The 26,539-nt window shown below is 35.4% G+C and overlaps 1 protein-coding gene across 2 annotated transcripts in view; it reads left to right on the forward strand.

Annotated features, from left to right (window-relative positions):
- The window catches only part of LOC129757038 (pikachurin), an 865,561-nt gene that overhangs the window by 709,522 nt on the left and 129,500 nt on the right, over nt 1-26,539 (forward strand). For both annotated transcript variants that reach the window (XM_055754138.1, XM_055754139.1), the window contains one exon: nt 12,883-13,027. In XM_055754138.1, coding sequence (XP_055610113.1) covers nt 12,883-13,027 — 145 coding nt within the window. The remainder of the gene's footprint in view (nt 1-12,882; nt 13,028-26,539) is intronic.

The following is a 26,539-nucleotide window of genomic DNA, read 5'->3' on the forward strand; positions in this document are numbered from 1 at the left end:
TAACAAAATTATTATGACTTTACGATTCCCTCATGGATCCAAATAGATGTTTAAATATTATGAATTGGAACGCTAGATCTTTGCTGGCTAACCAAGATGAATTCTTTTTATTTTTGAAAACTCAAAACATACATATTGCTGCCATTACTGAAACTTTTTTAAAGCCAGACAATAGCTTGAAAAGCAATGCTTTCTTTAAAATTTTACGGAATGATCGACTTGATCGACAAGGTGGGGGTGTAGCTATTGTCATCAATAGTCGTCTCAAATTTAGACTTCTTCCTTCTTTCAATACAAAAGTCTTAGAAACAATTGGAATTGAATTAGAAACTTCTATGGGGAAAATTATAATTGTTGCCGCATACTTGCCTTTTCAATGTAGCGGTGAACAGAAAAATTTTTTGAAGGGAGATTTACAAAAACTCACCAGAAATAAATCTAAATTTTTTATTATTGGTGACTTTAATGCAAAACACCGATCTTGGAATAATATTTCATCAAATTCTAATGGGAATATTTTGTTTAATGATTGTTCTGCAGGTTATTATACTGTTGAATATCCTAATGGCCATACTTGTTTTTCTTCAATTAGAAATCCCTCCACAATTGATTTGGTTCTAACGGATTTAGGCGAGCATTGTAGTCAGTTAGTTACTCATGCGGACCTCGATTCAGACCACCTTCCAGTAACCTTCTCTTTATCCCAAAGTCCCATTGAAAACCCTTTAAAATCAACTTTTAATTTTCAAAAGGCTAACTGGGAGCGATATATGAATTTTATTGAACGTAATTTAGATGTAAACGTTCCATTGAATTCAATAGAAGATATTGATTTGGCTGTAGAAAATTTGACAACTTCAATAATCAATGCTAAAGCCGCTTCAATACCTAAAGTTAAACATAAATTTAATCAACCTTTAATTGATGATGATCTTCAGTTTTTGATACGACTGAAAAACATTCGTCGACGCCAATATCAACGTACTAGGGATCCTTATTTAAAATTTATTTATTGCGACCTTCAAAAAGAGATCAAACGTCGTTTAAATTTTATTCGTAATAAAAATTTTGCTAAAGCAGTAGAGGATATAAAACCCTACTCAAAGCCATTTTGGAAATTGACTAAAATTCTGAAAAAGCCCCAGAAGCCAATTCCTACTTTGAAAGATGGGGATAAACTTCTTTTAACTAATTCAGAAAAAGCTCAAAAATTAGCCCAACAATTTGAGTCTGCTCATGATTTTAATTTAAACGTTGTTAGTCCTATTGACGCTCAAATTTCCCTAGAATTTGATGATATTCTTTCAAAGCAAAATGTGTTTGAAAGTTCTTGTGAGACAAATATTGATGAACTTAAATTGATTTTCAAAAAATTTAAAAATATGAAAGCTCCGGGGGAAGATGGGATTTTTTATATTCTTATTAAAAAGTTGCCTGAAAGCACTTTAAATTTTTTAGTTAAAATCTTCAACAAAGGTTTTCACTTGGCTTATTTTCCCAATAAATGGAAAAATGCCAAAGTAACTCCAATTTTGAAACCTGGAAAAAGTGCTTCAGAGCCTTCAAGTTATCGACCAATTAGTTTGCTTCCTTCTTTAAGTAAACTATTTGAGAGAGTTATTTTGAATAGAATGATGATTCACATTAATCAGAATTCCATTTTCCCTGATGAACAATTTGGTTTTCGTCATGGACATTCTACTACACATCAACTTTTGAGTGTAACTAATATGATTAACGCTAGCAAATCTGAAGGTTATTCAACTGGTGTTGCTCTTCTTGATATTGAAAAAGCTTTTGACAGTGTTTGGCACAAAGGTTTAGTAGCTAAATTAGCTCGATTTGATTTTCCTGTATATCTCACCAAAATTATTCAAAATTATTTGACTAGCCGAACCTTACAAGTAAGCTACCAAAATTCATGCTCTGAAAGGACTCCCATTAGAGCTGGGGTCCCTCAGGGTAGTATACTTGGGCCAATTTTATACAATATTTTTACTTCTGATCTTCCTGATGTACCAGAAGGAAAAGGTAGAAGATTATTTGCTGATGATACTTTGCTTTCAGCCAAAGGTCGAAATTTACGGGTGGTACGCAGTAGATTGCAACAAAATTTAAATTCCTTTTTGAATTACTTGAAAATGTGGAAAATTTCTCCTAACGCTTCCAAAACTCAACTTATTTTATTTCCCCATAAGCCAAGAGCAAATTTTTTAAAACCTAATGAAAATCATTCCATAACTTTTAATGGGGTTTCATTAGAATGGTCTGATCACGTGAAGTACTTGGGACTCACACTTGATCGGAATCTTACTTTTAAAAATCACATTGAAGATATTCAATCTAAATGTAATAAATACACTAAATCCCTTTATTCTCTCATCAACAGGAAATCCCGACTTTGCCTGAAGAATAAGATGCTTATTTACAAGCAAGTCTTCCGACCAGCGATAATGTATGCAGTTCCGATTTGGTCTAGCTGCTGCGCGACGAGGAAGAAAGCCATCCAGAGGATTCAGAACAAGGTTCTGAAAATGATTTTGCGGCTTCCACCTTGGCACAGCACCGAAGATCTTCATCGGATTGCAGGCATAGAATCGATCGAAGAGATGGCCAACAAAATCATCTCCAACTTCAGAGGCAAATCGATGCAGTCTTCCATCGCAGAGATTCGTTCTCTTTACGATTAAGTTAGTTTTTAGGATTTAGGATTAAGTTTATACATCTTTTTTTTTTTTGCTTAACAGGATATTCTCCTATAAATCAAATTATTTATTGCTAAAGCAAATTTAAATCAAATAAACAATGTTTAAAATTAACTGTATCAAAGAGTTGAACTGATCATAATTGATCTGAACACTTTAATTTAACTTTAATAATGTAACTTAAATGTAATGATTAAAAGACTAATAAAGACATATTTAAAAAAAAAAAAAAAAAAACGCAGCGTCCGAATATTATAACTCTTTTGAGGCACTTAACTAATTCTGATTATTGAAAAATTGAAAGAACAAAAATTGTATCAACTGACAAAAAAAAATAAAACATATGTTCCAAATATTCTCAACTTACAATCTATTTTTTGTTATTGATGCACATTTGTTAAGTAATGAAGTGTAAATGTAAGTGTAAATTAACACTGAGGTGTATGACTGAAACATTAGAGTGCTCTTGACGAGTATTTTCTTTTTCCCACTCAGACGTGAGAGCTTTTACACTTGCCGTCCGGATCTTTTACAGCTCTCGGCTCTTTGCAATTTGAGAGGAGCCTACCAACCATGAACGAAAGCATAAACATAGGAAATCATATGCAGGAAAAAAACGAGTCAGTTATAAGAAGTACAGGTTTAGCACAGAACTGTTAAGAAACTGGTCATTTTTTTCGGATTTGAAAATGCAAAAATATTTAAAAGAAATACCGGGTATAATGCTACTGAAACATTATAACTAAAATTTAGAGGTTATGATATTTTTTTAATAGGCAGAGAGATTTGTTTAATTTAAAGGCTGCACCCAACCCATAATAGAAAAATTGCAAAAAATCAAAATTGTTTTGAAGATGGCCAGTCAATTGTAAGTTTAAATTGAAAATTTAGAATTATAGTTCAATGTAAAAACGTAAAATATAATTAAAGTGTCCAATGTGGAGGAGCAAATGACAGAGTAGCTCGATACGTATGGACAACTGGTAAATCTGTTTTGTAATTATTAAAACTTGTCGATAAACATCGATTACTTCGAATAGAAACAAGTCGGCTGGGAAGGATGGCATCGCAGCTGAACTCATCAAAATGGGCCCGGACAGGTTGGCCGATTGCCTACACCGGTTGATAATCCGGATCTGAGACATAGAACAGTTACCGGAGGGGTGGAAGGAGGCGGTAATATGCCCCATCTACAAGAAGGGCGACAAATTGGACTGCGAGAACTACCGAGCGATCACTGTCCTCAATGCCGCCTACAAAGTGCTGTCCCGAATCCTACTCCGCCGCCTAACGCCACAAGCAAACAGATTCGTGGGAAGTCATCAGGCCGGCTTCATGGAGGGACGGTCAACGACGGACCAGATATTCACATTACGGCAAATCCTCCAAAAATGCCGGGAACACCAAGTCCCTACGCACCATCTATTCATCGACTTGAAAGCCGCATACGACACGATCGACCGTAACGAGCTATGGAAAATCATGGACGAGAACGGCTTTTCCGGGAAGCTGATCAGACTGATCAAGGCGACGATGGATGGAACGCAGTGCTGTGTGCGGATCTCGGGTGAATTGTCGAGTTCATTCGAATCGCGCAGGGGGCTTCGACAAGGTGATGGTCTATCCTACATGATGTTCAACGTGGCGCTAGAAGGTGTTATTCGACGAGCGGTGGGCGAAATGCGGGGCACGATTTTCAACAGATCCAGTCAACTTATCTGCTTTGCCGATGACATTGATATAGTCGGCAGATCATCTGCGGCGGTGGAGGAGATCTACCGCTAACTGAAACGCGAAGCAGGAAGGATTGGGTTGATGATTAATACGTCCAAGACGAAGTACATGCTGGCCTGCGGATCCGAGACCGACCGAACCCGGTTGTCCAGTAATAACAAGGTCACGATCGACGGCGACGAGCTGGAGATAGTCGAAGACTTTGTCTATCTCGGCTCACTGGTGACCGCAGACAATGACACCAGCCGTGAGATCTGGAGGCGAATTATCAGCGGAAGTCGTGCCTACTATGGACTCCACAAGCAACTGCGGTCGAGAAGACTTAGCCCTCGCACGAAGTGTAACCTGTATATGACGCTTATTAGACCGGTTGTTCTCTACGGGCACGAGACATGGATATTGCTCGAGGAGGACCTGCGTAAACTCGGAGTATTCGAGCGACGAGTGTTAAGAACCATCTTTGGCGGCGTACAGGAGAACGGAGTGTGGAGGCGAAGGATGAACCACGAGCTCGCGCGACTCTACGGCGAACCCAGTATCCAGAAGGTGGTTAAGGCTGGCCGGATACGCTGGGCAGGACATGTTGCGAGAATGCCGGACGACTGTCCTGCAAAACAGGTGTTCGCTACGAATCCGGTAGGAACAAGACGAGCGGGGGCGCAACGAGCGAGGTGGTTAGACCAAGTGGAGCGTGATCTGGCGAACGTGGGGTGCCCGAGAAATTGGAGAACGGTTGCTATGAACCGAGTGAATTTTAGGAATTATGTTCGTCAAGTTATGTCGTGAGACGGAATACTATGTAAATAAATAAAATAATACTTCGAAGAACAATACATTTCATGAGAAACTTTTTTGTATTATTTCAAGTGAAATTATGGATGTCACACCAGTCACACTTATCACTTGAAACAGACAGAAATTTTTGTGGAAATATTTGGATTATGGAAAAAAAAGAAAGTCGAAGAAAGCATTTTGTTAACCATTTTTGTAGGGAAATTATTCGATAAATTTTGAAGCGCGTCAATTTTTCATATCTGAAAGAAAAATATTCTAAATAAATAAAAACTTTGTTTTTAAAACCAAATGATGGAGGAGCAAGGGTAAAAAATAATTAATTTATGCTGTAATCTGAGTTAATTTTTTCCAAAACACGAAGGTTTTTTTTTATTTCGATCTTCGAATTCTCTTAAAGATGGGCATGTTCAATCTCTGTAGTCTTAAATCGTGTGTTCAATGATTTTAATGAATTTGAAGTTGATTTAAAACTTTAAAATTGCTTTAAAAATATCCAATAAAAATATGATTGGTTCAACTACAATTGTATGATTGATATAATAAACTAAACTGAAATATACTGACTGATATTGGGCTTTCAACTAAATATATATTGTTGATTAAATTATATAGTGCAATATTTGATTTAACTATGAATATCATAGAATCAATTATACTTCTATGATTGATTTAATGCTTAGCTTGCCAGTTTGCCCGGTTCATCCGGGTTTGCCAAGGTATAGAATAAAAATTTTGGGAAGAGTTCGGCCCGGTCCGGTTGCCCAGATGATTCATCAAAGGTATTTTTTTGGAAGCCAAAAAAACTTTAAAAAATCAGATGATATGTTTCCATGCAAAAATACTTTTTTCAAGTTTGGTTCTCTTGATCTTTGTTGATAGATTTCTGGGTTTCGAGCCCAATTTGCTTGGATATGGCCCGAGTTTTGTATAAACTTTTTTGAAAAAAAAAATGCCCAGATTTTGCCAGGTTTTTATATAAAATAGCCTTAACTAGTCCATCCCGGATACGGTCAAAAACACTTCTGGCAACCTTATTTTAAACGTTGAATTTATTTATACTTGTATTACGTCGTTTTCCAGCATACGTTTTCATTATGATTTGGGTTTTATACATATTTGATTTGTTTGTTTTTATTTTAAAGTACAAAAATGGTTCAAGTATTTTTCAAAGAAAAATATAGATAATAATGCTTTGTTAGCAGTTTTAGCATTGTCCAGCTATTTTGCTATCCCATAAAACGCCAGTCACTGCCACACAACCGAAATGTTCACCGATTCCTCCGAATCCTTCGCTTGCAATTGAGTTGTTTCCGCATATGACTAGATTTTACCTACATTTTGAACCAAAAAAATCTTTTTTATGTATGGGAATCCGAAAAATCGGTATAAAAATTGGTATTTTAAGATGATTATAAATTGATTTTCGGTAGTGATTCTGAATTTTTTTTTAATGAATTCCTTTTTTTTTTGTTTGCTCGCTTTTTTCTGTTTTTATTCATTTTTGATTAGTTTTCAACAGTTCTTAGAAGGTTTATACAATTTTCTCTTCTCTATTATTTTTTTCTAGAAAATTTATGCAAACTTAGTTTTTTTCATAATTGAGATTATATCATTTTTCATACGTTTTAAAAAAAATTATTTTTCTTTCAAACATAATGGTAAGTAAATTAATTTTGAAAAATCTGAAGAAACCACCAAAAAGAGTTTTACTCTTGAAAAATCTTTCTCTATTATCAACTCAAAGTGGATCATTTTTGCTCTTATACACCTTTGGCTCTGAGGGCCCTTATTACAAAAAAATACTTGTTGAAAAGTTTTTGTTTATTTTTCTCATATTTAAATTAATTCCTGGAGCTTTCTTGTAAAATTATTAATCAATAAATTTCTTTCATTTTTCGATAAACACGTGATTCGTCATGGGCGTGATGATTAAAGAGTGTTCCTTAAATTTTTTGTGTGTTTTCAAAATTCTTAAAAGTCATACAAATTTAGCCTCATTTTATTAACTTCCGTTAGCTATATTGGCGCAATTAAAAATATCATAGAATTTGTTATAAAAAATATTAGGTAGTTTTCCAAAATTCTCAATGAAAAAATTATTTCCTCATTCCAACGGAAAGTTAGCACTTTATTCGAGGGCTTGTCTTTAAACATACGACTATCAAAAACAAAATGCTTTGAGAGTTTCGATTGAAATTTTGAACCACGTTCACTTATCATAAAAGCTTCAAATGTTTCTTACTAAGCTATCACCAAATAATACCATTTGGTCATCCTCAATTTCGAAATGCTTCATTTAAATATTTTTTAAATTGATTCCAGAGGAACTTTGTGTTTTTCACATTTGTTTTCAAACTATACATTTCGAATTCCATGATCGTTGGCGTGGCTAAGCAGAACAAGTTCCGCATCGCCAATGCACACTGGTACAGAACATCAATCTAGCGGAACTAAATTAATAGCGGAATGAAAAGATAGACTTTTGATGTCTTCGACAACATTGCTTAGTTTCACAAGGCGCATACTTTGAAATAAAATATAGAGTCGAGGGGTCCACCAATAGCAAGATAAAAAAGCTAACTTTTTTGTTAAGCATTTTAGAGCTTTGTTTTTTTCTACAAAGTTGTTTATCTTAACAGAATACACAACTTTGCTGAACAAGCCAAAGTTCTTCAATTTCATTCTAAGGAGTTACAATGAAATAAAAAAAAAACCTGGGAAAAACAGTTTTTTAAATCTGAAGCGTTGTAGGTAAGACAAAACTATTTTCAGTCTTCGAAACAAAGTTGAAAAAAACTTAAGATCTACAATTGTTTAGTACATTATGATGTGTTTTGAAATTGCTGAAGCGTTGAAGGAAGTATTTAGTGTAATATATTAATGATTTTCACAAAAAGTTTATAGAATTGTGCAAATTTTCGCACCATCAGCCAATGTGGATTTTATTTTTAGTGTTAAGAGGAATCATTACCATATAAAACTAGCGTGAAACTCGGTGGAACTCGAAGCAATTTTAAGATTGAAAATCTAGTATTTTGTTCACAAACATCACTTTTTTTAGGCACTTTATTAGTTTTTTTGTTTCTTTGATACAATTAACTTGCAGAATTTGAAAATAAGAAATAATAAGATGATTTACCCGGTTTTCCGTTTCGCGTTCATAGTCTTAAAGACAATCTATTTAGGAACGCTTTTTGGAAGGAAGATATTAAAATTGTGTTCACTTCTTTTCCTGGATCGAACCAAAAATAGTTGAAACAAACAATACTATTAATAAAATTGAAACAAAAACAATCTTAAAAGAAAAATTCATGTTAAGACTCGTAAACTCATTAAGAATTTATTTTCAATCAACAAACTGTAAGTTAGTTGTGAGTGTCTTTCTGAAAGTCATCATCTATGTTTTTTTTATCTGAGCTCCAAATTTTAAAGTTTTTTTTTGTATTTTTAACTTTGATCAAAACAAAAAAACATTTCATCATTTCATTGAATTTTAAACTTGATGGTTATCACGCGAACATGATCAAAGCAATAAGTTGGTGGAAACTAAAATTTGAAGAAAAATTTTTTTTGAAGAAAAATTTTTATTAACCTTGTTTAAACATTTTAATTTTGATTAAAACTATTTTGTTGTCTTATCTCCAACATTTTTTATGAAATATCTGTGTTGCAAATGTATTTTTTGCTATTTTTGTTAATTTTTTTCCAACTGTAAGCTACATTGTTTAAAAATAAAAATTAAGATGAATAGCAAATCTTTTAAAACATTTTTTTAAAAAGCATGGAAATTCGCTGTATTTTTAATACTGATTTAAGACTTCCTGGACAACTAAAGCTTTTCAGTATATCAAAAATTAATAAATCAACTTTCCTTGATTCCTCTTTTCAATGATAAATTTATATCTGAATGTAAATATTGACTAGGAAAAAATATTAAAACTGATACTAAAGGAAATGGTTGGAATATAGATATGTTTCAAGTGCTGAAATAAAAAAAAAATCGATAAAAATGCAACTTGCTGTTTCATTATTAAAAAATAAATTAACTGAAATTGCAATTCAAACTTTATCTTCATTTGACTATCAATCAACTCTTCTGATCTTTAGAATAAACAGTCCAAATCATTTCAAATATGTATAAAAATATATAAAAAGTTGCTCTGTTAAACACTAAGAATTAAAAATTTCTTATATTTTCTACCAACCACCTAGTGAAATAACTAGTCCATTCTTTAGTAATATTCATGATAACCTCTCTTCACTAATCTTCTTTCGAGCAAATATTTAGGTAGCATATTTTTCGAGCAGCATCTTAGAAAGAAAGTCATAAGCCCGAAATGTAACGCAGCAACGTATGGACTATCCCACCAACCGATAAATATCAAAGTTTTAATATAAAAAAAATACCTAGCTCCAGATAGAATAGCTTTTCCGCAAATCCTCGTGCGTCTGCTAAATGTTGGAAGCCCTGGTGGTATCCATTGGAAGAGCTTTCTCTTCGGCTTCCGCTTAAGATTTTAACACATCCGGATTCAAAACTGATGAATGGAAGGCTGCTCCGTATGTGCACTGAACTTAACAGAATCATTGTATTTTTCAAATTGTATAACAAAACATTAAATTGAATAGAAACACAAATTTTGGCAGGAGGAAAATTTTTTCGCTGCCAGCCAAACCCCACGCGTTAACTTAAAAACATACAAAAAAAAGACAAGATAGTCCTTTTTATAACCCACACATCGCTGCTAATGTTTTGCATATTCGTGTGTTCGGAAATGAACAATTTTGACAACGTTGTGTTGAAGATACTATTCTGCCTATAAAAAGAATTTAAAATTTAAACGTTTCCGAAATATCGACGGTAAACGGAAAGAAGCTTCAAAATTTTTGGTACAAAATCAAAGGAATGTTGATGCTCTTTCTGTTTTCTAAAGTCAACAGTTCTAAATGCTCAATAATATCGTTCACAAGCAGCAATTCAGCAGCAGAAAGGGCTAAAAGTGGAACTTTTTTCGTAGCGCCTCTGTCTTTCATCTTATCTCTTAAGTGTCTTCAAAACATTTACTTCTTTAAACATGCTTCATAACATGAAAGCATCAAAAGTTAGTCAAAGTCCACTATAAAAAAATTGAATATTCTAACTTTTTTATTTCAATAGGTAGAGCTTTATTTTATACTACAAAGTTGTAGAATACGTGAAAATATGAAACTTTGTTGAATACATCAAAACTCTATCTCTTTTCAGAGCAGAAATATAAAGGTTTTATTTTGAAAGTTATTTAAAAGTTAGTTTTTTAAACTTAACTATAGTTAGATGAGGATTTACATGAATAAGATGTTCTGAACATTTGTTGAGAGATTCAAATCACACGTTTTTCACAAGATTTCAACTTTCTACGACGTTTTCCAACCAAGTTATTACAAATTTAAGTTTTATTTTTACTCAACTTCACGAGCGTTTATTGCAAAAACGTGCAAGTGGATTTTTAAAACTAATAAACCACATTGAAGCTTGAACTAAGTGCAATAAATTGGTGTTGGATCTATTTGTCTCCACGCGCTCGCATTTGAACACAACAAGCATACGTTTGATGTGTTTTGCGTGTTTCCATACAAAAATAATTTTCAGCTGCCTTCTGCCTTCGTTCTGCGCAGCATCTGCGTAGCCTGGAAATCAATTTTTCCATTTTTCGTATGGAAAAACGTGAAACACATCAAATATATGCTTGTTGTGTTCAAATGCGAGCACGTGGAGACAAGTGAAACCAACACCAATTTGTTGCACTTAGTTTAAGCTTCAATGTGAATTATTAGTTTTAAAAATCTACTTGCACGTTTTTGCAATAAACGCTCGTGAAGTTGAGTAAAAATAAAACTTAAAGTTGCAATAACTTGGTTGGAAAATGTAAATGTAAATCCTCATCTAACTATAGTTAAGTTTAAAAAACTAACTTTTAAATAACTTTCAAAATAAAACCTTTATATCTCTGCTCTGAAAAGAGATAGAGTTTTGATGTATTCAACAAAGTTTCATATTTTCACGTATTCTACAACTTTGTAGTATAAAGTAAAGCTCTATCTATTGAAATAAAAAAGTTAGAATATTCAATTTTTTTACAGTGGTCTTTGACTAACTTTTGATGCTTTCAAGTTATGAAGCACGTTTGAAGAAGCAAATGTTCTCAAGATACTTAAGAGATAAGATGAAAGACAGAGGCGCTACGAAAAAAGTTCCACTTTTAGCCCTTTCGGACCACAGTGCAATGGTATTGCGAATCGAAATTTTAACTACATAATGTTAAGATCATAGAAAATGTCATCTGAAGTCAGTTTACATCGAATATGAAAGCCATGTTTGAAAATTTTGAAATGAATTTGGATGATGATGAAAGATGGATAAAAATCAGATGGGAATTGAGTAATATTGACCAATGAGAGAACTGGAATATTTTATCTTTGACAATGATTTGATGGCTATGAGCAGGGTTGTCAATGTGTCTGATTTTTCAGGATTTGCCTGATTTTTGGAGGCCTAAACTGATAAGCAGATAAAACTCCGTTTTTCGCTGATTTTTGGAAAAAAACCTGATTTTCTTAAACGGAAATAAATCATACCTAGTGTTGAAGTATCTCCACAAACAGCTGTTGAGCGACTATCACAAGTCAGGGCAACTTTCAACCACAACAGCGCTGCTGCACATCCTTAGCAACGAGCTACTTTTATCTTGCATAATTGAACATTCTCCTGTTCAAATTAATGTACACATAAATATCAGTTGCTGGTTGATTTACGGTGGCAAATTTCTCCTTTACCACACAATATGGATGCATTTATATACAGTAAAATGCCCCCACAAGACGACGAATTGCAAAAGAGTTCTGCTTTTTTTCTTGCTTCCTTGGGGATAGCTTGCGATTTTTTCCTCCCAAGGAAAGGAGAAAAATTGAACGGACTGCTGAACGATTTCCGTGGTACAAAAGCTCCCGCAACCAAAGAGAAATAGAACGACGGATGAAGGTAGCAATGGGCAAAAAAATAGAATCCATAAACTCAACCCACCCACCTACAGGTGCTCTTGCGGGGAACAACAGGTGCCGATAAATGTGCTGGAAAATCGAGAACTCGATTCCAAGTGAGGAAGCAATTTCGCAGCTGGTGCCACTTCTACTGCTAGGAAGTGCCTTGTCGTCTCGCCGTGGGATGAGAGCAATTAATTGAAAGATGGAAATCGCTTCTAGGGTTGGTCCCCGGGGGAAATGAGTTTTCCCTTCTTCTAGCTGCTACCGGCGCTCAATGGTGGCGGACTGCATCTATTTAGTTTCGAAATGATCGAAGACTTTCGATGGGTTTGGGTGAATCAAAACCTGTCATTAAGCTTTAAAATTTTTAATTTAATCATTTGAGACCCATTTAAAATGAGAATTGTTATTTTTATTTTGATTTTTTGTTTCTAATAAAAAATTAAAATTTAACATGTCAACTGATTGAAATATTTTTTAAAATATATTCAAAGAACAAGTAATAATGTTGTCGCGATTTGTTTACTGCTATGTACAGCTGAATGATATAAAATTTAGGTTTCAGGATATTTCAACCGTAAATTTTGAAATTGCACATTAAACCGTCATACTTAATTTTCTCTTGCAGGTTCGATTGCGGCTCCGGAACCGGCCGGGTTCGTTCGGAGGAAACCATCGTCCTGAATCAGTGGAATACCATCACCATCTATAGGCATCGCTGGGATGCCTGGCTGGTCCTGAATCAGGGCAATCGGGTCCAGGGAAGATCCAAGGTAAGGAACACCAAAGTATGGGGGAAGGGCGAGCTTTCCTTTTCTGAGGCAATAACTTTCAACATTCCCTCAAAGTCATCTCATGAGAATCATCTGCGTTCAACTTTAGATGAGGCAAAGACTTTCGAATGATCGGTATGGCATACGTCAGCTATTTGCTGTTTGAAGAGCTCTACATATGAAGAGAAGTCTGCATCCAACGCTTTCTCTAAATTGTTCGGTTTTAGAAATCATACATTTCACAACCGGAGCTTAGGCCTCAATCAAATTTAATTTCCTTCACAATGCACAAGAGGAAATCTTACTGTTTACGAATCGGATTGCATCATTTTATTTAAGAAGCTGAACGGAGAGCTTCCAAGAATTCAGCTTGGAAAATAATACAAAGTGAATGTAGGATTCCAGAAATAGACTAAGAAGCGTAGGATGTAAGAGGGCTGTGCTTATGGTTTTAAGAAATAAGTATCACATTTTGCTCCAATCAGAATTGAAAGCTATTACTCTTAAGTATCGATATGGGTTACGGATGCAATCATCTAGACTGTGCGTTTATTTAGTTGTAATTTAGCTAAAATCCATTACAGATCTCTTGAATATTTTTAATAGCTTGTTTTAATCCAGAACTGATCTGTATAATGATTTTATTCAGATGAAATATTATTTGAATATACAGTATGACCCATAGAAAATGCGAAAAAAGGTTGAAAACATGCTTTTAATATTACAAGACTACAAACCTTTTTGTTTAATAAAATCACAAGACTGCAATGCAGATTTAAGCTTTTTTTTGTCAGATTTAAGCTTTTTTTTTCTCAGATTTAAGCTTTCATCTCCTATGCTCTGAAAAAAAAGATTAAAACGAGATTCACTTACACTTAGCAAATAGATGTTGGTCACACGATACATAAACAAATCCTGTATGCTTGCAGGGGTCTGGCTCGAGTTTATTCCCATATTAAACAGTCGAGCGTAATTCCCAAGTAATCAAAAGTCACATATTTACTTGAACGGAGGCATAGAAATTTACATATTTGCTGACAAAGAAAATCAACTGCCTAATTCCCTTTAGTGAACTTTATGAACTCATAAATGAACTTGAAAGCTGCAAAAGTGATTGATATGTACGTTGTATGTGACTTGTTTTGCCCAATTCCCATGACTGAACTATATGTACTCATTAACGAACTTGAAAGTTGCAATAGTGATCTATACGTACGTTATACGGGACTTAAGTCACATAAAGCGCACAAAAATGCTTGAAACGGGATTTGGTAAGTCACAAAAAGTGCATAGATGTGCTTTCAAAATTAAATCACCACTTCGAGTTTTAGTTTCAGGTAGGCGTGGTCTTATGGTAGCGTGTTCGATTCTCACCACGGAGGTCGGGGTTCGATCCCCAAGCCGGGCAAGTTTTTTTTTAAATATGTAATTTAATTATTGAGTGGCCATTCTGATGCAATATATGTAGGAAATGTAGGAAAGAAGCAATAGAGCAACTAGTCGAGTTTGGAATCCGGCGGGTGGCATCATGGCGGCACCGGTACTGAACACAGCCAATGATCAACAGAAGGTGATATGAACCTAAGCCAAGGGTTCAGTTGAGATAAAAAGAGATTTTTTATTCATTTTGCGTTTTTTTGGAAGCTGAATTAAGTGGCCGCTAGTGATAGGGCTTCTAGCCTTTTGTCCTAAAATGGCTTGTTCCTAAAAAAGGTCCCAATTTTTTAATATTAAAAATTTATTTAATGTCTCTTTTTTTAATATTAAAAATTTACCTCAAATACTACAAAAACTACAAAAAACTGTACATTAGACCGCTGCAAGCTTTGTATGAAAATTTAAATTTTTAAAATTTTTACACCTCCCATAACTTTTGACGTAGAATTACGTCTTACGGCAACACTATAGGGGGGCAAATTGAAATTCGCGAACAGATCTCGCGTCATGAAAAACGCCTCTTTGAGAGACATCTTTTCCAAAAGACATATCAAGCCAGGTCATCGTTGATTGGCTGTTCGAAAAGAAAAAAAACATTGAAGCCCCGCCCCTTGGTGAGTTTGTTTTTTTCACTGCCTACGAAAGGTATAAAAGTAAGGGGTTAGCTGCCGATTAAGTTTTAATCTCTATTAGACCGTTGAGCAGAACAGACCTGCAATTCGATCCGCGTCTGGACCCCACCAGTGGTAATCCAACGCGGAAATCGTTTTGCACCGTTCAGTCACCGGCAACCAACCAGTTGAGCAGGTTGGACCATCAGCAGAGGCGACAGAGAAGCGTCGGAGGCGCTCATTGAAAGCTGGCAGCAGAACATTATGTAGCGGTCCATTTCGGAGGGCTGATCAACTGACCAAACAGTCTGGGTGCGTTTTGTGTGGACTGGATGTGTTGTGTGTTCTTGATCTGTGTGAACTGCGAATGTCTTGCATGATCATTTTGCTGATTCGTGATAAAACTTCTCACCTCGTCCTGTCTCTATTCCACCATCCTTTAACCATAATGTGTCGGAAATTTTCTGACTCAGCGCGGACTTTAAATTTAACACACGCAACAACTTGACGCATTCAACACATTTCATTCACTCAGATCAAGAACATTCAGCTCACATAAGCACATATAGCTAACAAAGTTAACTCTCTTGTAGAGAATTTTGAAAAGTTCATCTAGCTTATCCTTACTCAAGTTTGCTCTTTTCTATAAATAACCAGCCGTACATTACAATAATTTATATTCAACATTCATCTTATTCAACATGCCACTTATATTTAATATACGTTATACGCCCACGCTATAAAACATATTTTAAACATTACTCACGGTCAGCACACACACACACACACACACACACTCACACTCATCTCACACCTAGCAAACACTCATCTTACGTCAAGCACACACACACATCTTACTCCCAATACACGATGACATACACAATACACCACACAGTCAACACAACATGTCACCCGCTTTTCCCCAAACCATTATGCAAAAGTAGAAAGACGATACTCTTTCTGTATTCTTGGCCCTGAAAAGGGCCGTTTCCTATATTATACGTACAAGACTTACCTAAAATGCCGTGTCAGTTCACCTTTTTACGCTAGCGATTGCTATGCGAGAATGGGAGAAAGCAACTCGATACTGAGAGAAACGCATGAGGCAGAGTTTCCAAAAAACTTGTTTCTCTTTTGCCCTGAGTTAAGCATATGGATAAAAGAAAAAAAAAAAGAAAACCCTTAGACACGAATGCCACAAGGTGGTAAAGTGTCATAAATAAACCTCAAAAAAAAAAAATATGGATAAAAGGCAGCGGTTTCAAGTATCATGTCAATCTTGAAAAATGAGTACGATTTTTTTTTATTTATAGTACACCTGTAATGATTCCACCTGTAATTATTTGCAGCAATTTTCTTTTCGAATAGTCATTGCAAATAAATAAAAAGCATTTGCAAAATCATGGACGAATGAACCGCTTTTAAACTTTGCATAGGTATTCGAAATTAAAAACACTTTCAAAACCTTCTGTTTACATGCACGCATGGAATATGTAAATTTAATGTGCATCTTTTTATGCTCTAAGCAAACAATATGATTGAAAGCTATCCTAGAAGCTGTTCCAGGTGTTGATTTATCAGAATATTGATTAGATTTTGGGGTAAAAGAACTGATTTATCAAATATATGATTATTTCAATTTTTGTATTTCTTCAGCTTAGTTTTTCAAATCAATGAAAAAGAAAAATTGGCTAAAATGAATTATGCGAAAATTAAAAAATCATTATTGAAAAAAACAGGCCAATTTCCAACTCTTTACTGCCGCCGTGAGCTTTTATCTCAAGCGTTTGATACAAAGCTCGCATGTTCCTTGCATTGGTTGCATAAGTACCGGGCGCAATGAATCTTAGCGACAACATATAGAGTTTTGATTGACAACGCTTACCCGTAGTTTTATTTCGCCTTGGATACGCAACAGATAAGTTTTACAAATTGTTCTGTTGACCGTTATGAAAAATTCATATTAAACCGACCAGCTTTATTTTAGCTGCAAATTCAAAACAAAAACTCCAGACATTGACATTGAACACACAGTACCTATATGAATATTTTCATCTTCATTCACGGATTTGTTATGAGCTTTATGCCTACAAATTTATCAAAAAATTATATTGACACAAAACCGGCTTTCGTAATTCTACGTTAACTTTGCGGTCGTGTCTCAAATACAACCTCTTTTTATGGAAGGGCTAGCAAAGCCCACAGGGTCAGCTAGTTTTCGATAAGTTGCTTAACTATTCCACGCTGTTTGCATATGATGGACAATTTTTATTTGAAGATACCTGAAACAACCTTCTGAGCAAATGGCCCGTTAAAGAAACTGTCGAATCATAGGGGGCCCCTGAAAAAAATTCGAGTAGTTCAACCTTATAATATAATCACATGTTGGGTTCGTTTTAATAAATTAAGGGGAGTGATGAAATCACAAAAACATTCCCCGATTCACTTCCTTTTTTCTAAAAACTGTTTTAAAATAAACGTAAGTTTGTTACTTTTTTCACCAGGTAACCAATAACAGACATACAAGCTAGCCCACGAAACTTGTGTAAAATTTTCAACGATAGTTTTGAACAATTTTTTGTTTTTTGGCTGGGCCTTTTTGAATACTGGCCACTTAAAAATTTGATTTGTAACTTTTGAACGGCGCAATAGATGGCACTATTTCAAGTCAATTTGTAACGTATTTTTTGAATGTCAGCATTTGAAATTTTACACACTTTTTGGAAGATTTTTTGTTCGAGCTTGTACTTCTGTTCTCTGTGATTCAGTTCAGGATTATATTACAGATTGGCTCTTTACCTCATTTCACTACCACCCTGATCGACCGTAAGGTTCTCCTCATCAGGAATGCACTTTCATGTGCATCACACCAACCATCATCACAGTCGTAATGAAGCAAATGGTGACTCAATTTTCTACCGGAAACCAACTCTCGTCAGCCATCAGCAGAAATCGAAGATAATTAAGAGCTCGGGAGCACATACATAAACTCTAAGGCTTACCGAGAAATCGATTGATGTTTTATGTTATGTTCGATGTTCATTGATGTGCTAGCCTAGCTAGTTTGTCTGCGCTAGTTCATTCGGATTTTGGTAGCGAATGGGGATCAGTCAAGAGCACAAATCAGCCACCAAACCCGCGTGCATAATGTTTGGATGATGATGCTTAATTAGTTGCAAATAGCCACTTGCATAATTAATTAGCATCGGCGGCTAAAGACCGGCAAACGTGAGCCCTTTGTATTTCGGGCTTCATCGAATGAATGAATGGGTACGTGGGTGTGTCTGGGTGCGTATGTGTGCCCGTGAGATGTGGGCGAAGTGCTTGATTGGATTTAATTGCTATGGTTACCGATGTACGGGATCAGTCGTATGGCTGCCGCAATAAATTACCATCTGTCACGCAGCTGGCAACTTAGTGGCTCTATTGTTCAAGTTGAAATTTATGCAGTCGATGCCGCACCTGAAAAGTGAAAAGGGACACAATTCGGACTGAATAGCTACTAGGGCAAATGACTGTTCGCCGAAGAGGGCTGTTAGCTAAATTAGCGAAACAATTGGTTTTGTGTAAATACCGTACAGAATACCTATTAGATTGTTCATAAGCGCTGAAAAGGCAACTTTGCTGTATGTCACTTGACAAAGTTTGAGCTAATAAACGGCTACAGTTTCACTGGTTATGTGGCAGGGTGCAGGAGATTCACTTTACCTAATTAGACTCACCCATTACAGGTACATATTTTGATCAAAAACTCAATATTTGTTCTTACGGATTTTTGTGTGAGTGCATTAGCTCGAACCTTCATCCAAAGCTTCATCTGTCAATTGACAAAAGGTGATTTTTTTATTATCTGACAATTTGCGCCGGAGGTCTTCAGATTTCTCCCAAAATTGAAAATTTGGTTCATTTTTGCGACTTAAAAACACATGTATTTTTTCAGATTTCTAACATTTTTATTTTTTGAGTTAGCTTCGGTTAGATTTTTTTGTAAATAAAAAATAACCATTTTTCAAAGCTACATAACTCTGTTGTTTCTCAACAGAAATTATAAAAAAACACATCAAAATGCATTGAATGCAGCTTTCCAAATAAAATAGTTGTAAAAAATTAAATGATGACCTTCAACATGAAAAGTTGTAAATAAACTTTAAATGGCGTCTAAAAGTACCGTTTGCACCACCGAATATTTTGCAAAAAATACCATTGTATAGCTCGATTCATGATGCAACTTTCATCTGAAGACACCAAAGTGGGCCAATAACACCTTGAAGAGTTATGAAAGATATAATGACAATAAATCTCTTTTTTGCGACGAAAACAAACAATGGTCTAACAACTGCACTCACATATGGAGATAGCAAGCACTTCTAACAACATGGAAACAAAAGAACTTTTCAAAGCTAGTAAAAAACACTATTTTTTCGTCCTTTTCAGACTGCCCCTACTCGCATAACAGTCCCATATGAATTTTCGTCATTTTAGGTCAACATAAGGCTTCAACATAAAACACTAAAACAAGAGGTTTTGTTCTAGAAATTTCGATAAAAAATATCACCTGAATATACCTGAATAACAGTCCCATATGTAAAATACCACGGATTTGGTTACTTTTCAATGTTTCTTTGAATCATTTAAACATTTTTTAACTCACTTGATGTCGAATGATGCACACTAGTTTTCGAAGGCAGGTCTGACTTTCTTAGGAGTGACTTCCTGAGCGAAAAACTATCGGATGCAATCAAAAATCGTAAAAAGATTCAACTCACAATGTGAAATTCGTGTTTTTTTTTTTGCAAAAGTATGTTTCTTTTTCTGACAATTGCATTTAGAAATTCAAAAATGATCAAATTTAAGTCTTAGAAAGTAGCTTGGTGTGAAAAATATATTTTGTTTGGGACTATTATGCTTGATTGAAATTTGAAAAAGGTTTCAAATATGGTCGATTAACAGTCCCATAATGAATAAAAATGGTGATCTCGACCTTACCAATAACCCAATTTCGAAACTTTCAGGTCTAACGATGTATTATGACAACCTAGAAACGATTTTCGTTTATGCTGAAAGTGGTCACAATTTAAAAATATATTCCAAAACAGAAAAAGCTGATTGTCTCGCTTGCTTGTTTTTGTATATGGGACTGTAATGAAAGTAGGTGCGGTAGATTGTTGCAACTTAACTGACTTCATGTTATATCAAAAAATCTAATAACATATTCGTTTTTACCCAGGTTTGCACCAGGTCACAACAAGTTATGCGCATTTTACTGTCATTTCTAGAAGTTTATGCGCTAAGTTTTGCATTCGTAATTCCCCAGATTTGATTTAAAATGGACGGTGGAACACTGAAGATTCGTGTGTGAACGATCGAGGAAGCAAAACACTGACGACGAATTATGTTCGTTCTTGTATGGTAAACCTTAAAACTGGGCGAATGTAGAAAACGAATACGGTAAAAGTATCATATTTTCATCATTTTACAGCCTGGGCTGGCCGTACTGAGCTCTTTGATTATTTCTACAACATTTGTGCCACTTTCTCATACTTTTTTTTAATCAATGAGAAAGGATTTTGGTGTCCAGTGATTAGCTCCCGATATAAAAACTATGTAAAAAACGTCTATATTTCATTTTTAATCACATTTTTGTGATCCCAAACACAGGGACTGAACCTTCTACTATTGGCATTGATTATGCTTCACAATGATCTTTGATCGAAAAATTAATAAGTTATATAGTATATGACCAGGTTGTAAAAGCAACATTCCCATTATTAGTTATATCACTTAAACAATAAAATACTCAGAATTTTGGTTAAAATTTAAAGTCAGTTTTGCTGCAAACACTCTACAAAGCACGAAAAAGTAGTATTTTACCTGCTTTGATAAGTTCTTTTGTTTCCATGTTGTTAGAAGTGCGTGCTACCTCAATATGTGAGTGCAGTTGTTCTACCATTGTTTGTTTTCGTCGCAAAAAAAGAGATTTATTGTCATTATATCTTTCATAACTCTTCAAGGTGTTAATGGCCCACTTTGGTGTCTTCAGATGAAAGTTGCATCATGAATCGAGCTATACAATGGTATTTGCAAAATATTCGGTGGTGCAGACGGTACTTTTAGACGCCATTTAAAGTTTATTTACAACTTTTCATGTTGAAGGTCATTATTTAATTTTTTTCAACTATTCTATTTGGAAAGCTGATAAAATTTCAATGCATTTTGATGTGCTATTTTATAATTTCCGTTGAGAAACAACAGAGTTATGTAGCTTTGAAAAATGGTTATTTTTTATTTACAAAAAAATCTAACCGAAGCTAACTCAAAAAATAAAAATGTTAGAAATCTGAAAAAATACATGTGTTTTTAAGTCGCAAAAATGAACCAAATTTTCAATTTTGGGGAAAATCTGAAGACCCACGGCGCAAACCCGTCAGATAATAAAAAAAAATCCCCAAAAGCAATGCAAAACCCAAGTAACACAGATCAAGCCAATTGACTTTTTTGAGTTTCAATATTGTTTTATGAAGACTTTTCGATGGCATCCAATTTTGAAAACGGTTTTATTGTTTTATTGTATTTATTGCTTCATTTATCGTGTGTTTTAAAAGAGCCCTGAAAGTTCTGCTAAAGCTTGAATAAAACACTATTTTAAGAGTGTTGTAATAATGTTGCAAAAGTATTGCTAAAGATTTAATAAAGCACATACTTTCCTGTTTTTATTAGAGCTTTAGTACCAGTTTTAATAATGCGATCAATGCGCTTTTAAAACTAGCGTTCAAGCCAAGTTGGAAAATTGTTTTATTGGAACATTGGATGTAGGCATGATAAAACTATGTGACAGATGATTTGACAATCGAGAAGAACGTATACACGCTTAAACTTGTTTACCTCTTTTTGAGATAGCATAACCTGTTTTGAAAGGATTATCACTCAAATTTGAGAAAAACGTGCTATCAAAATGATATAAATTAACCCAGTTAAATTCATCTGAAAATTAAAAACAAATTTGTTGTATCCGCATTGAAATTTTAAAACAACCGCAAATCGATATTCGCTCAATTCTTACACCGAAAGAACTCTTCACATGAACGCTACGTGAAAATGTACATGGATTTTTGTCACCATGAAAATTACGTGGAACCTACGTGAATTTCAGGTAGCAAACAGAGCTCGCGCAGCAAGCAGAATTCACGTGATTTTCATATGGGTTGTATGCGAGAAAAACGTAGATCGAATGTGACAAGGGATTTGTTCTGCTACAAGCGATTCACGTAGATTTCGTTGAACTATGAACTAAACTTTTTTTCGGATCTTTAAAATAAAAAAAAATTGTTTATTTAGCAGGACATTGGACAATGACAGACATTGGACTATTGTTTCCAAGACACAATACACTATTTATTTTCACTTTAGAATTTACACATTATGTATTATTTTAAACAATAATTGTACTTCACTTATTATTGAACTTCACTTATAGAAACAATTCAAATCCTTGCGAAATTGGCATTTGAGTTGCCTCCAAAGTGGTTATCTGGCCGTCCTCCCGATTCCAAGTTCTGTAAAAACTAGCAGAATTTTTAAATAACGAATACACAACCAAAATTTCTCTACTCACGTAAAATAGCTTCCCCATCATCTTAATTTTTTTCTTTGATAGCACCAACTGTTGGATCCACGCCATAGTTAATACTCTATTCTTTCACATAGGTTTTACGTGAATAAGTAATTCAGGGCTACGTGAACATCACCTAGAATGTACTAAATCCCTTTGTACTTGGCGGACCACTGGATTTTCACGTAAATCGAATGTGTCTTTGTTTTGTGAATTTGTATTAGCTTCTAAGTGATTCATGTGAGTCGAGCAAAAATTCACATTATGAGTGCCTACGTGAAAATCCAGGTGAATTTAACGTTTCCTTTTCGGCTGAGTGTAGGGTTCGAATAAAAGCACACTGTGAATGAATGTTTTTTTTAGAATCGATAAAAATAAATGTATAAGACAATTAATTTACAAGTATGCCGAATAAAGTACTTGTTTTATTTATCCGTCCCTGTCTCTCACTGCGAAGTTAATCTATAATTACGTCATCCAATCAAGAGTTAACAAATTTTTTTCCGGATCAACCACTCTTGAAAAGTTCTAGAAGACTGCAGCCACCGGCTTCTCCTCAGCAAAGGCGGAGAAATTGAGCTTCATTACAAGTGAAAATGCTCGCTTTATACTTCCATCAGCCTCAACAAGTTTCAGATGATATAAATAGTCAGTGTACTTTAAAGTACAGTATATATCGAAAAGACATACCTACACAAAGGAGCCCAAAAATCTCCCAAACAAATTGCGGCAGCCGGTAGCTGTAAAAGCGCCATTTGATAACATAACTAACAGTAGCACTGTGACTGGAACGCTCGATGCGATTTTTGATTCTGATTCATGCGACACGAGCGTGCAGTGTACGGTTTTAAAACATTTTTTGTGGTTTAACGTGTGATTAAAAAAAAATCAAAAATATATATCCTTATGCGCAACTTATAGCTCCTAACTTCAGGTTTCCAGAAAAAAAGTGATTTATTAGCGTTTTTTGCTGATTTACTGTCTTTTTTCGATTTTTTTTATATACTTTAAATAACGGAAAACTGAAGTGTTGAAGCTGAATATTGTATAAGTATCATATTTGATTTACGTTACGGGGTTTCTTATAGATTAATTTTTGTACAAATCGGAGAGACATCAGATATATGTTTAGTGATTTTAAGCGATGAGTGTCAAATTGTCGCTCAAGGTCTGATTATGCAGTTTTTTTGTCTGGTATTTCAGGTTACGTCCATAAAGATGCAAGATTAAAGGTTTCATGAACTCATTGTCCCAATTTTTTTTCATTTCAATGCCCCTGAACAAAGATACAAGCCACCAAACTTCCTATAGTGTCAAATTTACACTCAAGAGCGAATAAGTGTTAATTAGAGTGGATGGAAAAAATTCGAGTCCAAAGCTCCACACGTGAAATTCTAAACGGAAACCAATCATTCATAATTAGAAAACTCAATATGCACTGAAAGGCCACCCGGAACAGTAACTTTAATTTTAATTAATGGTCGTTTCCATTCATCGACCAGATGGACGTTTCATTCTGCTGCCCCAGGAATCAATATTAGTAGTGACCACATACAAACTCACTGGAAGTAATCTTTCAATTAACAGTATGAATCAATTTTCCCCGAAGAGACCGGACCGAAATGATTGGAAACCATTTCCAATGTAAGACGGAAGCACTGCTGTATAGTAGATGGTTAGTTGCGAGTGCAGGGTATTAAACGACTGACTGTATGACTGACGGCAGGAACCCAAAAGGAGATATTTCAACCGCAAATATCCCCGATGAAAGATCTCTCTGTTCTGTCTCTTCATATCGCTCTTTCACAGCCACCAACATCCACTTGCTTCAGTTGGTTGTGTGGGCTAGTTGAAACCCGATGAAGTGTGTGATAATTTCGAATGATAGCTTTGTCTAGCGATTGTCCGATATGATGTGGTGTATTGTCATTTCGATAATGGAATTTCACACCCTTGTATGAAAACCATATTGGACAGGTAAAGGAACCGGACGCTTCATTGTAGCATTGGAGATGAATGAACATCAGACAGTTCTACTTTTCAAGAAAGTGTTACAAGCAACGGTTAAAGGTAGCAACATATTTAGCAAAACAATTTTAAAAATTAAGAATTAAGGTAGATTCGGATTTTTAAAAGTAACGACATCACGTATTTATCATGAGTACGAGTACCTAGTGACAACTTTAACTTGGACCAATAACTCAGGTTCTCTAAAACATTACAATACACAACGATTTTGAATTTTCAACTGTACTTTGACTTTGTTTTAGGTAAAGTTATAAGTTCCATTTCATCATACAATATTTCATCGCATAAATCAAACCACCTGTTACAGCCAATATTAGAATTCCTAATTTACGACCGGGGAAGCACTAAACCGTCCTGATTAAGACCCATCGATGATTTTAACTATCCGGAATGCTTCAAACGATTCCCACACAGCCAAATGTTTGAGAAGAGCAAAGATGGCTCATTTTTCAGCCCAAAATATCACAATCAAGATAACAACTGCCTCGTTCAATTGCTGCCAACTGACGACGACAGACAAGGATGGAGAAGGAAGGTGAACCCGAAGTACCATCAATTCTCGCTGGAATTGCCGTCATAAAACCCTCTGTCCACCCACCCAGAGGACGACACAGGCCGTTCATTGTCGTCATCGCAGTCGGTCACGGTCTCAATCACAGCCGATTCCAAGCCAACCCCGGGAATCCACTCCAGCAAGGGTCAAAGAAGAGCCCCATTCGTGCCAAGCGGCCCGATATAAAACGCTTCCTGTATTGACAATTTGGGATTATTTATGACGTATTACTATCATTTTGCTTTACGGTGACGACAATGGCCGTGCAATGGCACATTGAACCATGATGGGGGATGTTCTACTAGAAAGGCGCAGCAGTTGTTTCGAACTGGCCCGAAGAGCAAAAGTTTGCCTTGTCTCGCCGAAGAGTACCGGACAAAGCTACTATTCTTTCAGGCAGCCAAAATCACTGCCACGGACGCACAAAAGAGTATTTGCCTCGATTAGGTTAACTCATGCTTGAGCTGGGCAGAGTTTCTCATATAGAAAGGAGAATTTCATTTGAAAAAAATGACAGTTTCGGAAAACATATGGAGAATTTTCGCCATCTGGCTTCAAATGACACATGTACATAATAGATATTTTTTTGCTTTTTTACTGATGTTCGATCAAGAGCAATGGTAGACAATGTGCTACTCAAGTTCCCATACAACCAACCTTCGGGTAGTGGTTATATCACCTCTTCTCTTACAACTCCAATTATCAATTTTCCAGTTGTGCTAGCTCGGGTGCGAGTAACCTTAGCGGAGATCAAGTAGCCAACCACGGTGGATGCTTTGGTTGAATGCAAACTGAAATAGGGGATTCCGTACGCGTCTGTTCTCCATGCAGAATCGACGTCCGGAGTGCAACGCCCTGGTAATGTTCGGGAACCAAAACAGCAACATTACGACGATCCTCCTTCGAGATAGTGTGGTTAGCTGCGGGCCTCGCAAGCTCGTGACTGCAAAAAAGACAAGCAACGAACAATGAACAAGAAATTTCAGATGAAAACGGCCAAGACCCACCCGACGAGAAGGGACCTGCGATTGGAAACTTGGAATATAAAACTGTCAATCTCTAAATTTTATGGGCAGCACTCGCGTGCTCTCATAAGAATTGAAGAAACGCCAATTGGACATTGTAGCGCTGCAGGAGGTTTGCTTCTCCACGATACGTGCATCCCGAGATGGTCATACCATCTACCAAAGCTGCGACAACACACACGGCCTTGGAACAGCTTTTATAGTGATCGGTAAAATGCAGATCCTCTAGATCGGGTGATGGCCGAACAA

This window comes from Uranotaenia lowii, chromosome 3, assembly GCF_029784155.1.
Source record: "Uranotaenia lowii strain MFRU-FL chromosome 3, ASM2978415v1, whole genome shotgun sequence".
Lineage (NCBI taxonomy): Eukaryota > Metazoa > Arthropoda > Insecta > Diptera > Culicidae > Uranotaenia > Uranotaenia lowii.